Source organism: Talpa europaea, assembly GCF_964194135.1.
Source record: "Talpa europaea genome assembly, chromosome: 3".
NCBI classification, from domain to species: Eukaryota; Metazoa; Chordata; class Mammalia; order Eulipotyphla; family Talpidae; genus Talpa; species Talpa europaea.
This window is the reverse complement of record NC_140069.1, coordinates 96,519,622-96,532,988: the sequence shown is the minus strand read 5'-3', so window position 1 is coordinate 96,532,988 and position 13,367 is coordinate 96,519,622. Positions and strand designations below refer to the sequence as shown.

The window sequence follows — 13,367 nt, the reverse complement described above, 5'->3', positions numbered from 1 at the left end:
CTCAAAAGAAGTGGTATGCTTTTTAAAACAGAGGTAGCAGTGACTTGCTTTTGACTCTGTGGGACTGGTGTTCTTTAGCAGCTCTTCTTAACCATTTCCTGTCCTGAACTCAAGATGAATTGTGTACAATGCCAAGGTTACACAGGGAAATTGAAATAAAATTTCAAACAGAGCTCATGATTTAGCTCCACTGCTTTCTCTCCCACTTGGAAAGCAGATTGGAGTGCCAGTGAGTGAGAAGGTCCTATTATGAGGAAACCCTGGGCCTACCCTAAGTTCTAAGAGAAAATATTTTTAAAACATGGGTTCTAATAGTCATTCCAGATGATACCCAGTCTTTTATCACACTGATCATTTGAACACAAATATCAGGCCTCTGAGGTTGAGAATCACTGTAGCAGGTTTTATATAGCAATTTTTTTTCTCTCACAGTGAGCATGTCCCTTTGGGAATGGTAATTCCTCTGGGAAAATCGTTTTTAGGAAATAGTGGAGGGCCTCTCCGGTGGCGCAGTGGTTGAGCGCTGGGATGCGAAACTGCATGTATAAACAAAAACAAACAAACAAACAAACAAACAAATAAATAAAACATGCCTCTATTTAAAAAAAAAAAAAGGAAATAGTGGATTCGTCTGTACTGTATTATAAGTACTGACTATAAAAAGATAAAATTGTGGAACCACTCCAAGTCTCTCTGGAGAGAAAGAATATGTATTTTTATACTAGAGTTGTAAGTAAACTTGTAAGCTTCGGTAGGATGAGTTTGATTGTATTTTGGAAAGCCAAGGTTTAGGTTACCCAGGCTTGGGATAACTATGGTCAGAGCAAAGATGACCAAGGACATGGTCTTCTTTCAGTTGTGCTGTCAGTCCTTGTGGTTCCTATGCACCGATCTCACCATCGCTTCTCTAATCTGGTGGTCTCCATTCATTCTGCCCCCATCCCACAGCCATTCAGGCTCTGGTACCAGTGTGATGCTCTTCTCAGTCCCCTGCCTCTTTGCTTGTTTAGGCAAATTCTACCCATCCCTCAAGGGGGAGCCCAAGTCCTACCATAACTGAAAAACTTCTGCAATGTCTCCAATTCATATTATACTTGCTTTTAGTGTTCTTGCTCTGTGTGTATTTTATTTATATATATATATATATATATATATAATTTCCATTCTTCTATGTCATTTTTAGCCTATTACTGTTACCCATTTTTATCCATTCTTCTTAAATGCCCTGTGGAGCCTTCTAGATTCATTAACTTAAGTTGTCCAGTTATGAACTGAACACCCAGTACCATGAATTTAGTTTTTTTGTTGATATTTGAAGAATACTAGGGTCTGCCAATGCCATTTTCCATTAGGCCCCTCTAATTTGCGGTCTTTTCTATAGATCTCTTTAAAGTTATGTGATAAGTCACTTAATATTTTCATGTATACACAGCCATGTTCTGAACAGAAGTATTTTTAAAAAAGAGGAAATTTGGATTTTTTTTTTCATTTGAAAAAGAATGTTTAAAGCAAGCTGCTGCAGGTTTCTAGGGTAATTTGAGGAAACATAATTCTTGTTCTATACAAAGTAACTTTCTATACAAAGTGAGTAGATAATTTGAAAGAAGTGAGTAAAGCAGTTGTCAAGAGTGCTCTCTCTGGGGGGAAATTAACAGTCATGATATCTCATTTAAATGGAAAGCCAAATCAAGTCATCCAAAATGCACTTTTTCCTAACCCCCCCCCTTTTTTTGTGGGGGTGGTGCTGCAGCAGTTAGCAATGCTGAAGTAACAGTGTAACAGCCTAAAATTCTTTCAGGACAAGTGAGATATTTCTCTAACACAGACTCATCTGAGAGTTTAAGCTGTGAGGAAGCTTAGCCATTTCAGTTCAACTACCATTCCTTCCACTCCCAGCCTGCCAGGGTTGGGAATACATAAAACTGTATTCTACCCATTAGAGGGCAGTTTGCATTTACATTGTTATTAAGATTTATAGGGGATTGCTAAAGTTCAACTCTTGGTCCACTCAGACCTGTAAAGAAAAATGAAGCTTCTTCATTTTTTTCTAAGTTGTCCACATGAGCCTTTATCCTGCTGCATCATCAAAAAAGGAAAAGATGCTCTGTAATTTTAGTCTAATTCAGTAAAATTATTTTAATAAAGTCATTTAAAAAGTTCCTTTAGTTATTTATTTGGCATATTTTAGTGAAGAGGTTCAGTTTCTGTGCTGTGTCCTGTGCCTCAGCCAACAGCCTCTGGGTATATGGTGGGTGTGTGGACCTTGGCCTGCCTCTCCTCTTAGGGTAGGCCCTTCCCATCCTTACTCATTTTTTTGTTTGTCTTTTTAAGTTTTATTTTATATATGTTTCCATCATTTTTCATTTTTGTAAAGGTATGCGTTTTCATCTTGGTTATAGTCCCCGTAAAATTCCCACTACCCTTGTTTTGATCCAGGAAAAAGACTAATTATAATGAAGTAAAAATATAAATATAAATAAACCAGAGACACACTACTGGGGGCGGGGGTGGGGAAAGGGAGCAGGATCTCATCCTTACTCGTTTTGCCTAATGAATGGACAGCCAGTTCCCTTATGAACCCTGAGTGTGAAGAAGCTGGGCATCCTGTTGGAATATTCTGTTGAAACTAAAGTTGGTGTCAGTTGGGTCTTCTACCTCAGCTCCATCAGGTGGGCCTGCCTGGTGGTCCATCCTCCGGGAGAGCTGCTGGCATTGCTGAAGCTCCTGAGGTCTGTCTGTAGCTTCCAGAGATGTGCCATTCTTGACCCTCTGCTGAAATAGCTCCCTCTCATTGTATCCTAACCTGACTCTCCTGATTCCAACAACTATTTTTTAACCTCATGCCTGTTCATTGTTGTTACTGTTATTGGGCAGCAAGCTTAATGACATATTATGCTAACATTCAATTTCCTTATTTTAGAGAAAACTCAATCTAGTAAGTTAAGGTGAAGTTCTTGGCATTCATGATTTTTGTGCTCTAGATAAATAGGAGATTATATGAGATAGGTAGAACAGTGTTTTTAGGAATGAAGTTAGGAAGACTGATGGCATTTTGAGACAATGCAGGGTAGCTTGATGTTTTGAATCAGTGGGTCACAAACAGTGGAACTCATACTTTGAAAGCAGAGGGTGGGAATGAGACTCAAACTGATTGCAAGTGGCTTGCAAATCCATGGGGAAGCCAAATATTATCTTTTCATTGAATAAAAAGAGTGACTTAATTATATATAGAAACTTCTGAAATAAATACAACTTAACTGTTAAGTGAATTCACAGTGGTTCTCAACCACGTGGTTTTAAAAAGTAAAGAGGTATAATCTGAGATCTACTTAATGAGGGTTGGGGTAGAGAGATGATACATGGATATCACTATTTTTAATAAAGTTCTGAAGGTGATGCTAATGCTCACCAAATTTGAGATCTCCTGTTATATAAGTGAACATTACAGAGAGAGCTGTTTTGAGTGATAGGAAAAGTTAAATCAAGACCTCAAAATAGTACCATAAAGAAACCAGATTAATAGTACCATGACTGGAAAATTTTATTCGAGCACAGTACCTAATGTCACTTGGTTAACACTTCTGAAATTCCATATAGTTAGCTTCATAAGCATTTTGTATCTGGAAGGAATTTCCTTGATAATTGAATTTACTCCTCTTAATTTTTAGGTAAGGAAAAAGGGCGAGGAGCAGAGGGTCTGGGAAAAGACAACAACTTGTCACCTATACTCTACTGAGTGATTTATTGAACAGGCATTTACTGAACATGAGGTTTGTGTAAAGTAGTGTGCTTGACCCTGTGAGGAATATGACCACATATAAATCATGAAAGCCTTTTATGAGGCAAGCATTGTTATCACAAAATTCAGAAAAAGAAAATTGCAGTTATATTTTCAACAAATATTAGTAAATGGGATCCAGCAAGATGTAAAAATATAATGCATCATAAAAAAAGGGGAGATTATTCTAGGAATGCAAGGGTGTTTCATCATTTAAAATTCAACATAATATATGATAGTCATTCTAAAAAAAACTGTGATGAACTCCACAGATGTGAAAAAACCTTTGAGAAAATTTAATATTCATTCATGTTCAAATTTCACTGAAAATTAGGAGTGTAAGAGAATTCCTCAATCTGATAAAAGTTTACATAAAACCTATAGTTCATATCATACTTAGACTAAAAGACTAAATGCTTTCCCACTAATATTGGGAACAAGGCTAATACATTTCCTCTTATCACTTCTCTTTAGCTCTAGCCAGTGCAGTAAGCCAAGAAAAAGAAATACAGGAATACAGATTAAAAGGAAAATATAAAGCTACCCCTCTTTGCAGGTGCATAATTATATACATAGACAATCCTAAGAAATCTACAAAAAATATTGTAGAACTAATAAGTAGATTTAGGTCCTAGGATACAAGGTCAATATACACAATCCATTTTATTTCTATGTATTAGCACAGAATACACTATGAAACATTTAGGAATAGATCTAAGAAAATCTGCCTAAGAATTATATGCCAATATTTCAAATATCTGATGAAAAAAAAAAAAAAAACCAAACAAGACTTAAGTTAAAGCTATATTCACATTCATGGATTGGAAAATTCAATCTTAAGATGCAATTCTCCACAGTCTCACATATATTTTCAACAGCAGCCATCTACTGATCTGTTGTCTTCAGCCTATCTTCATAATAATAAAACTTACATTTGGAAACATGAACCTCTAACAAGGGAGTATCCTGACGTTCAGTCTTCAGAGTTTTGTTTTTCTACCCATACTTTGAATGTTTCCTTACTAACCATGTATTTAATATCAGTTCCACAGTGAGGACTCACAAAATTCAGGTCCCCGTCTTTCCTTATCACCCTATAAATATTAATGCCACCCTCTCCACTGCCCTGTTACATCTACTGCCTTCATTCTCTTTTTTCTGCCTAACTTTTCCTTTCCAAGCAGCATCTATGAGCAACATGAAATCCAGTGGCTCTTAATTTCTGAAATAGTGCAGGATTAACACTTTCTAACTGGGGAGATCAACTTCTGGTCAGTCATGCCTATGTCCCAAACCTACCCTTTGTGCTCTTGACTTTTCCTTATTAGATTTTCATTTTATGGTCCTTGAAGAGGACATCCTGTATGAGTAAACAAACATGTTTTTCTGCAAAGAAAATTTTCACGATGGAACTTGGCATAAGTTGTTTACTAGAATCATAGGTAAAGAAAATTCCCATTTATCACATTAGTTTGTATAAAGATATTACGAAATCAGCTGGTTTTTAGTCTTTGTTATTAGTCATAACCCCTTCTCCCAAGGAAGCACTAAGTGCTCCAAAATTTCTATTGTTTATAGGCAAGACTTATTCCAGGTGTGGGATCAGATTGGTTATCTTTATCAGAGAATATCAATATTTATGAATAGTACAAAAATTGTACCAAAAATTGAATTTTGAGGTCAGGTTGTGCAAGCATTTGAATGTAGCTGTTTAAATATTAAGTGTTAATCCTCACATCATCAATATAAAATGTGAAAAAGAATTATCAATAATTACTAACTTTATTCAACTTTAGAGGAATACATTACTACAGACCCTTGATGAAATTGGCCACATCACAATTTATTACTGTTCAGTTGGATAGGTGTTTGTGTCCTTGCTATCAAAGATATTTAAAAAAACTCAATTACCATTCTTCTAACTCCCCACTTTTTCTATTTGCCATAGGAATTTGCTTTGTTATCATAACAGACTTTTTCACCAGAACATAGATGTCACAGGAAGATACTGAGGGCACAGTACTTGAACTTCAGCTGTGACCTTTGTTATCCTCTTGGAGTCAGTGGGTATTGGATGTGGTAGAGAGGGAGTCAGTCTGTGTATCCAGAGGAGCATATCTTTTGTGGTTTCAAAGACTTGCTGGCAGTGATTTCTTAGGAAGAAAACTGTCAAACCTGACCAAGGAAACATTTCTGAAAGAGAAAAATCTCTGAATACCTTTCCTTGCTGAACACTCAGCAGTTGTGGAATGGACTCTGGATTATCCAAGAATGTGTGCTGTGGTATCTTCAGTCATCCTCATCCAGCTTAACTGTATCCCTTCTCATCTTGGTAGAGGAAGAGCCCCTCATTTTGCACAAGACTCATTCTTCTACCCAGACTGTGGGTCATACCTCTCCTTAGAGACTTCCCAGTCCTGATTTCTCAGCCTTTCACTCTGTTGGCTAGTCTCCTTCAGCAAACAAATGGTTCTTTCAATCATAGGATAAAACCAAATCTACCTTTCATTTTATGTCTTCTAGTCACGTCTCAATCCATCTTGTTTGCTTTATAACCACTGTTCATGACCCTTAGCATAAAACCAAAACTCTCTTTATAGTAGCAGAGGCGCCCTGACTGCTCTGGGCCGGCCTTTATCACTAGCTTTATCTCTTGCCACTTCCCACTTTCTTGTCCTAGTAATGTTGTTGACAATCCAGGATATCCCCTTGTCCACCAGAGCCTCATCTTGGATATTGCCTCTCTCAAGATACTGCTAACAATCACAGATCAGGTTAAGTGACTCTGACTTGTGTTTGACAGAGTTATCTTAAAGACAGATTTGCTAAAGAAAGATTTTACTCTATATTCTGATTTTTTCCATATATTTATGTGCTGTTCATCTCCTGTTTATCATGGGATCATGTTTGGAAGATTCCTGTGTCGTTTGTTTTGATTCTGGTTAATTCCGTGCCCTAGAATTTCATTAACCTCTTGTATGGGTAGTCTGAGGTCCATCCTTTCTCTCAAGTCCCTCCAAACTAAATAGTCCAGAGCAGGTCAGTGTTAGTCCAGCTGTGGGTGGTGGTGGTGGTGGTGGTGGGAGGTAGTGAGCAAGTCTGCCCAACATCCCTCACATCCTCTTTCCTATTAAAATTCTGATTCGGAGATAAGTATATTCTCTACCCTCATTAGGTACGGATCTAGAATATCTCTCTTTAAAACAAAGGTTAATTACAGTGTATACAAAGCACTCAGAAACAAAGAAAATGTATGATTGTAATAGCATTTTACATGAAAACTGAGGACCCATGTCACATTGGTTGATTTCTCTGTAATGTGCAATTTGCCTGTGTCCAGTCTAGTGCTGGCACAAGTGTGTTTGGAAGGGTGTGAATGAATGATACTTTCACTGGATTGTGTATGCCAGCTGTGCAGTCTCCTTTTCTTGAACTTGACTCCAAATGTTTGTTTATTTTGTAGGTTTTGGAATGCATTTAGCACTTTTTTTTCCTTTAGGAACAATGATAACTAGACATAGTGGTAGCTCTTGACAGCCCACTGGTGCATTTTAAAAGCTGTATCAATATATAAATGTAAAATGATATTATTTGAATAATACTTCTGTAAGAAAATGCTTCTTACCTTCTACCATGGGATACTGGGAAACCTTTTCTACTGCTGAAAAAAGAAGTAGGATTTTCCAAATCTAAAATGGTACTGATTGTTCTTAAATCTTTTTTTTTAAAGATTTATTTATTTATGCATACAAGAACTGGGGTATAAGCCAGAGGTGCAGGGGGTGAGAGGACTCACCAGAGAGTGTGGGGAGCAGAAGAGGCTTATTTACTGAAAGCCTGCTAAGGAGAGCAGTGGGAGAGGCAAGGGAGGTCTGCTGCACCATGTGGGTAGCTCCTGAGCTGGCTGGGAATCAAATTCGTGTTGCAGTGGCTGTGATAGCTTGACAGAGCTGTCCTTAACCCCTGTGCCACTAGGGAGGCCCTGTTCTTAGATCTTGAATCAGAAATGTCTTTGGTCCAAATGTGATATAGGAATGTGGGTTTTGTCTCTTTTATAGAGTGATAAAAAGAGTATTCAAAAAAAAAAGCCACTTTATTGGGATAATCTCAGATGTATCATACTAATCCTCATCAAGGAATTCTCACTAAGAAAATTCTGAGAACCTCCACAGGGACACCAATTAAATCCAAGTTGCTAAGAGATTATACTGGGCCTGAGTGGTATAAAGGAATCCCATTGCCCAGATCATGCCTCCTCTGCACTGTCTCCTAAGGCTCTTTAATAAACCTCAATACCATGTGACCATTTAACCTTCTCAGAGCAAATAGTGTGTTGGGAGACCTTCTCAGGTGGGGAACTTCCTGCTGCTTTTCTTTGCTTTATGAGTTGTATAAAATGATTGTTAACTGTCGCTAAATCTGTACTAATTATTTCTTAGGGGACAGTGAATAGTTGGGAGTGATTATTGTATTGCTAGTATTTTATTTAAGATGTTTTCAAAATTACCAGCTCTTTGGAATTAGGTATAAGAAAGTCATTCTTGTTGGATTTTAATGACAGGAAGGTCAATGAAAGAAGACTGCTACAATGGTCTGGGAGCATGATGGAGTAGCTACTGGGAATAGTTCTTGAGTATAAGCAGGATCATTCAGTTGAACTAACTGCAGATAACCAGCTAAAATCTTATGTAGGGGTAGTCTTGGGATGAATGGTGGTTCATAAGTGAGCATTCCTTGAAGTTTAAGGTACTCCAATAAAGTATTTTCTGTATACCTCTTAGATATTAGGCTGTATTCTAAGTGTTAGAGGTATAACAATGAACAGAACAGACAGAAATCTCTTCTGTGGAGCCTCTAGTCTAACAGAGGAGGACATAAAATTTCATAAATAAAGAGATGTATGTTAGTTAAAGCAGAAAACTTTATGAGGAAAAATAAAGTAAGAAATGAAGGCTAAGGATACGGACCAGGGAAGGCCTCCAAGAAGTTGACAGAGACTTGAAGGACATGAGTTAAAAAACAACACGGATATCTGAGGGTGTGTACTAAGTAGAGGTGCAGCCACTGTAAAGGCCCAGGGCAGAAACATTGGAGTCTTAAGTACATGCGGCTGAGCAGAGTGAAGAGAGTGAGAGATTAGCAAACTACCAGGATACAAGGTCCCAAGGGCTTTGTCAACCACTGGGAGTTTGACTTTTTGCTGAATTAGATGGGGAGTCATTTGAGGATTTTGAGCAGAGCAGGAACATGGTCTGACTTACATGTTAAGATCATTCTGGCTCCTGGGTTCAGGTAAGAGGTTTTGTGGCTGAGACCACCATGGCAGGAGTTGAGGTGGTAAGAGGTGGTGAAATAGGAGACAGTAGGCTTTCAGGATGTAAATATGGAGTGTGTGTAGACAGTGAATTTAAGGATGACTTCCAACTGGAGAAACGGAGGTGCCATCAGTTATGATGAGGAAGATTATTGGGAAGACAGAGAGGTTTTTTGTTTGTTTTGATGGGAGTTGGGTAGAATGGTAATGTGTCCAGCTTGATTGTTAGAGTGAGAAGGTCAGAGAACCACAGGCTCTTGTGTTTTCCGTGGTCTCACAACAGCCCCTTAGACTCATCAAACTTACAAGGACATTTTCCTATAGCACTAGGACTAGACACTTTCCCCTTGCAAATTTCTGGGTCTAGTTTAAGCATATTTATAAACAGAGACCTTGAGAAGCAGCCATGCAAAGCCTGTTGGACTGGAGCTTTCTGCGGGTACAAACCCTCAGGGATGGGTCTTCTTTCCCAGGTTACTCCTTATCTCTTCTTTCTCTTCCTTATTACACTTGTTGCTGCAGTTACCTGCTGATTGCAGCCAGGGTTTGTTTCTCTCTCTGTCTCTTGAACACCACACTCAGAGTCTCTCTTTCTGTCTTGTTTCCTGGGCAGCACAGTCCCCTTTACTGATGATGGGCAACAATTCAAGTATTTCCTTCTCTTTATTCCCCACCACCATCTGTTTCTTTATCTATTATGATTTGACATATAAAAACTTTGTCTTCAGGTTGCATTGAGGATATATGTACATACATAAAACCAGAATTTATCTCATAAAAAATACACATGCTGGGGAAAGAGCTGGTATTTCTGGACATTCTGGCAGACAGATGGAGAGGAGCTTAAGTTAAATAGTGGCCACAGTAATGAGAAAGAAGAATGGCTGAGTGTTGGCCTTCTCTCTTCTTTCCCCCTTTTAAGCTCTTCCACTATTTTCCTGTTACCCAGTGCTGCCCCCAGGACCCTCCTTTATGCTGGGTGAGCTTTAAGTACCTTCTGGTGGAGGGGAATCTGGGGCATATTGGCAGGAAAGCAAGAGTATTTCTGAATTCTAGAGCTTTCAGTAGGCATTGGGATACTGAGGATTTGGAGTCTGAAGAATAGCAGGACCTGGATTTGGATTTTAGAATGATGATCCTGAAAGTAGAAACCAGAGGCCAAGAAGTTGGTTAGAAGATGGTAATTTGTAAAGGTGAGGACCTCAACTGTCAGTGAAGCTGGGTGGGGAAGGCCTCAAGGAAAGCTGAGCATGAGGATGGGGAGTGAGAGGATCTGATGACTGGCAAAGATAGGGAGAGAGTGCAGGAGGGAGGGAAGGGCCACATGGTGGCCATGAAGCTGAGTCGTGAGAGATGCTATAGAAGCAATGAGAGAGGGAGGCAAGAGAAGTTCAATGTAAGGTCCACACAAGGGCACAGATAAAGTTCTTGGAATTGCCACCTGGCATCATTTTAATGGCAGATGGAGGAAACAAGGTGAGTTCTGGGAAAATTGAGAGGCTGGAGACAGACTTGGGAGCTCTGGGCATAAATCATGATGATTGAGGTGATAAAAATAGACTGTGGGCTAAGTACAGCTCTCAAGAGATCATCACTCTGTCTCTCTTACAAATATTTCCTTTAGAAATGTTTCTGCCAAGGGATGTTTTGTTTTAGAAGAATGATGAAAAATAGTTTTGTTTCTGAACAGGCACTAAATTATTTGTTGCTAAACCAACAGTGCCTCAGCCATTACTCATGAAGTACCATTATCAGTCACATACACAAGTTTCATTTGAAATTTTGAGTTCCTTTCAGCAGTTTGTTGCAAACACATTCACAACAGAATCTGTGCTAGTGTGAAATATGACATGCCCATTAGCTAATCCTTCAGGTGCTTGCTGGGGTCTGGGAGATGTGAGACAGCATGACCAGCCCAAGCTTTACTACAGAGTTAGTGCATGAAAGCCCTTGTTTGGTGCCCTTTTATCTACTGTGTTTGGCTCTTAATTTCTTGTCATATCTGCTGCGTCACCTCAGCTTAAACATAAAAACTTGGTTTGGTGGCTTAGGTTATAAAGGTTGTAAAACTCTCCTCTGTATGACTTCCTTATATGGAAACCCATGAATAGATACTTTAGTAATCACACTCATTGTTTGATATACTCACTATCAAGGTAACTTGCTTTTTTTGGAATAGGTTAGTTATAATACCTATTTCATGCAATTTTTGTAAAGGCAGTGGCTTATAATTTATTGCTCTGATTTAAAGAGTGTGTTTCTTTTTTCTGTAAAAGGGTTTAATTACATTTACAAAAATGAGGAACCAGTACTAGACTTGATCCATCTAGCTTTTCCCTTCTTAAAAAGCTTCTTTTTACCTTCCTGCCCCACAGAGCTAGTATTCCCAATGGCCCGCAGCAGTTACCAAGATTAAAATCCATCATTGGACTGCTATTCTTATAATGCCTATCTGCAGGGCAGTTACCACCAGTCCCTCCAAGTCCACAGATGGTATTGGAAAGGATTGCTTGGGAAAATAGATCTGGGTGACAATTATATATATTCAAACAGCATTAGCTAGTTTTTTTCTTTTTCCAAACTGGGGTGGAGAGGGGGTAAGATACTTTATAAGATTTTGCCTTCACAAATAGATAATTTCATATTTGTGTGGTATAATTTTTCTGATGCATTATATTATTAAATGACTTTCCAGAACAATGTAAGGTAGGTTAAATATTTCTTTAGTGATTTAACATATGCATAATTTTTCTTGAGTTCTTATCCTTAAGAAAGAGTGAATTGCTTCTTTTGCTTTTATATGGCCCATAATTCCTATCATAGTATTAGACCTATAATAGACCATTTCATAGTAAATTTATTTTGGCTGAAACTCAACTATAATGGAAAATTCCTATTTTATATTTTCAAAATCTGGATTTCATTTAGACTTAGAGGGCATTTCAGTACTTAAGTACTCTATATTCACATCTACTTATGTTTGTGCATGCTCATATTTGTAAGTCTGGCATGTCAGGATTATTCTGTGATAACATTTAGAAAACAATACTTGATTCTCAGGATTCAACTGGTGTAAAAGGTTCTTGCTAATTGATTTTGAAGGCAAAGTTGAGCTGCAGTGGAATTATGTTCCTATGGCATTCTTGACATCATGTTATTGCATGATAATTTCATTAATGTAATAACAATAGTGCCATTATTTGCCATGTGTTCCCCATAACTTGGTAGATAAATTTGAGTAAGCAAAGCTGAAGGTAATTTGCTCTTTGTTTTTCAAAGGTCTCATCAGAAAATTGAAGACTCTGAAGAAAGCAGTGATGAAATTCTTGCTCGTCTAACATCCGAGGTAAGGCCATGCAGTTTCCCTGCCTGGAGGAGCAGAAATAATGGGCAGGAGCCTGGAAGGGTGGCAGTTGGGTATAGAGTGGTGTAGAAAGACACTCTCCTGTGGATGCTTTTCATTGTGGGTGGCTGAAAGCAAAGCTAAAGGAGACAATTACTTGCTATATACTTCATGCCTCTCCTGCAAGATCTTAGATATTCCTAGTGGAAAGTCTCTGGAACCTTAGCAGAGGCGTAATATCTGATTATTTAAATACAGTATGACTTAACCTAGGGAAAGTTATGATTTGTTGCACAAAAGAGAAAACAATGTATGTCTCATTCTGGAGGAGGGGAAACCACCTCAGCTAACAAAACACGAGGTTGTTGTAAGTTTTTAATATACTTGATTGCAACATTTTCACTGTTTTTTAAAGGTACTCATCAGAGTTGGTAATTGTCTAGTTGGTTGAAAGCAAACTTTAAATTTCGTCATAGAAAAAACTGGTCATGATCACTAATCATTGACTTTCAGTTCAGATAGGCGCTAGCAATTCTGTCTCACAAAATCTTTATCTGATGGCCTGACATTCTGGAAACTTTTTCTAGCCTTACCAAAGGCTCTGATTTGGCTTTGGCTCTGACTTGGCTTTAGCTGCATTATTAAAATGATAATTGCTGAAAATCATGCAGATTGGGAGCTGTATTTGGACTGAAACTCTTCTTGCACAGAGTTCTATATACTAGGTCCTGGTAAAAGTTAACTTTCCTATTCTACTGTAATTTATTTTAGAAAAAGCAATTTTTGGCTAAAATAATGATCATGGTTGTGAAACTTAATGTAAAATGAAATTTTGACAGTATAAGAAAAACTAGTTAGCATGGCCTTTGCAGTTTAACATATTGTTCAAAGAGGAGTGTCAATTATATGCAAAATCTAATAGTCATATGTTT

At 38.0% G+C, this 13,367-nt stretch overlaps 1 protein-coding gene across 1 annotated transcript in view; it reads left to right on the top strand.

The window, feature by feature from the left end:
* RAPGEF5 (Rap guanine nucleotide exchange factor 5) overlaps positions 1 to 13,367 on the top strand; it is a gene marked incomplete at both ends in the record, with an annotated part of 218,864 nt that overhangs the window by 54,901 nt on the left and 150,596 nt on the right. Inside the window, one exon of the mRNA XM_084230165.1 lies at positions 12,372 to 12,438. Coding sequence (XP_084086291.1) covers positions 12,372 to 12,438 — 67 coding nt within the window. The remainder of the gene's footprint in view (positions 1 to 12,371; positions 12,439 to 13,367) is intronic.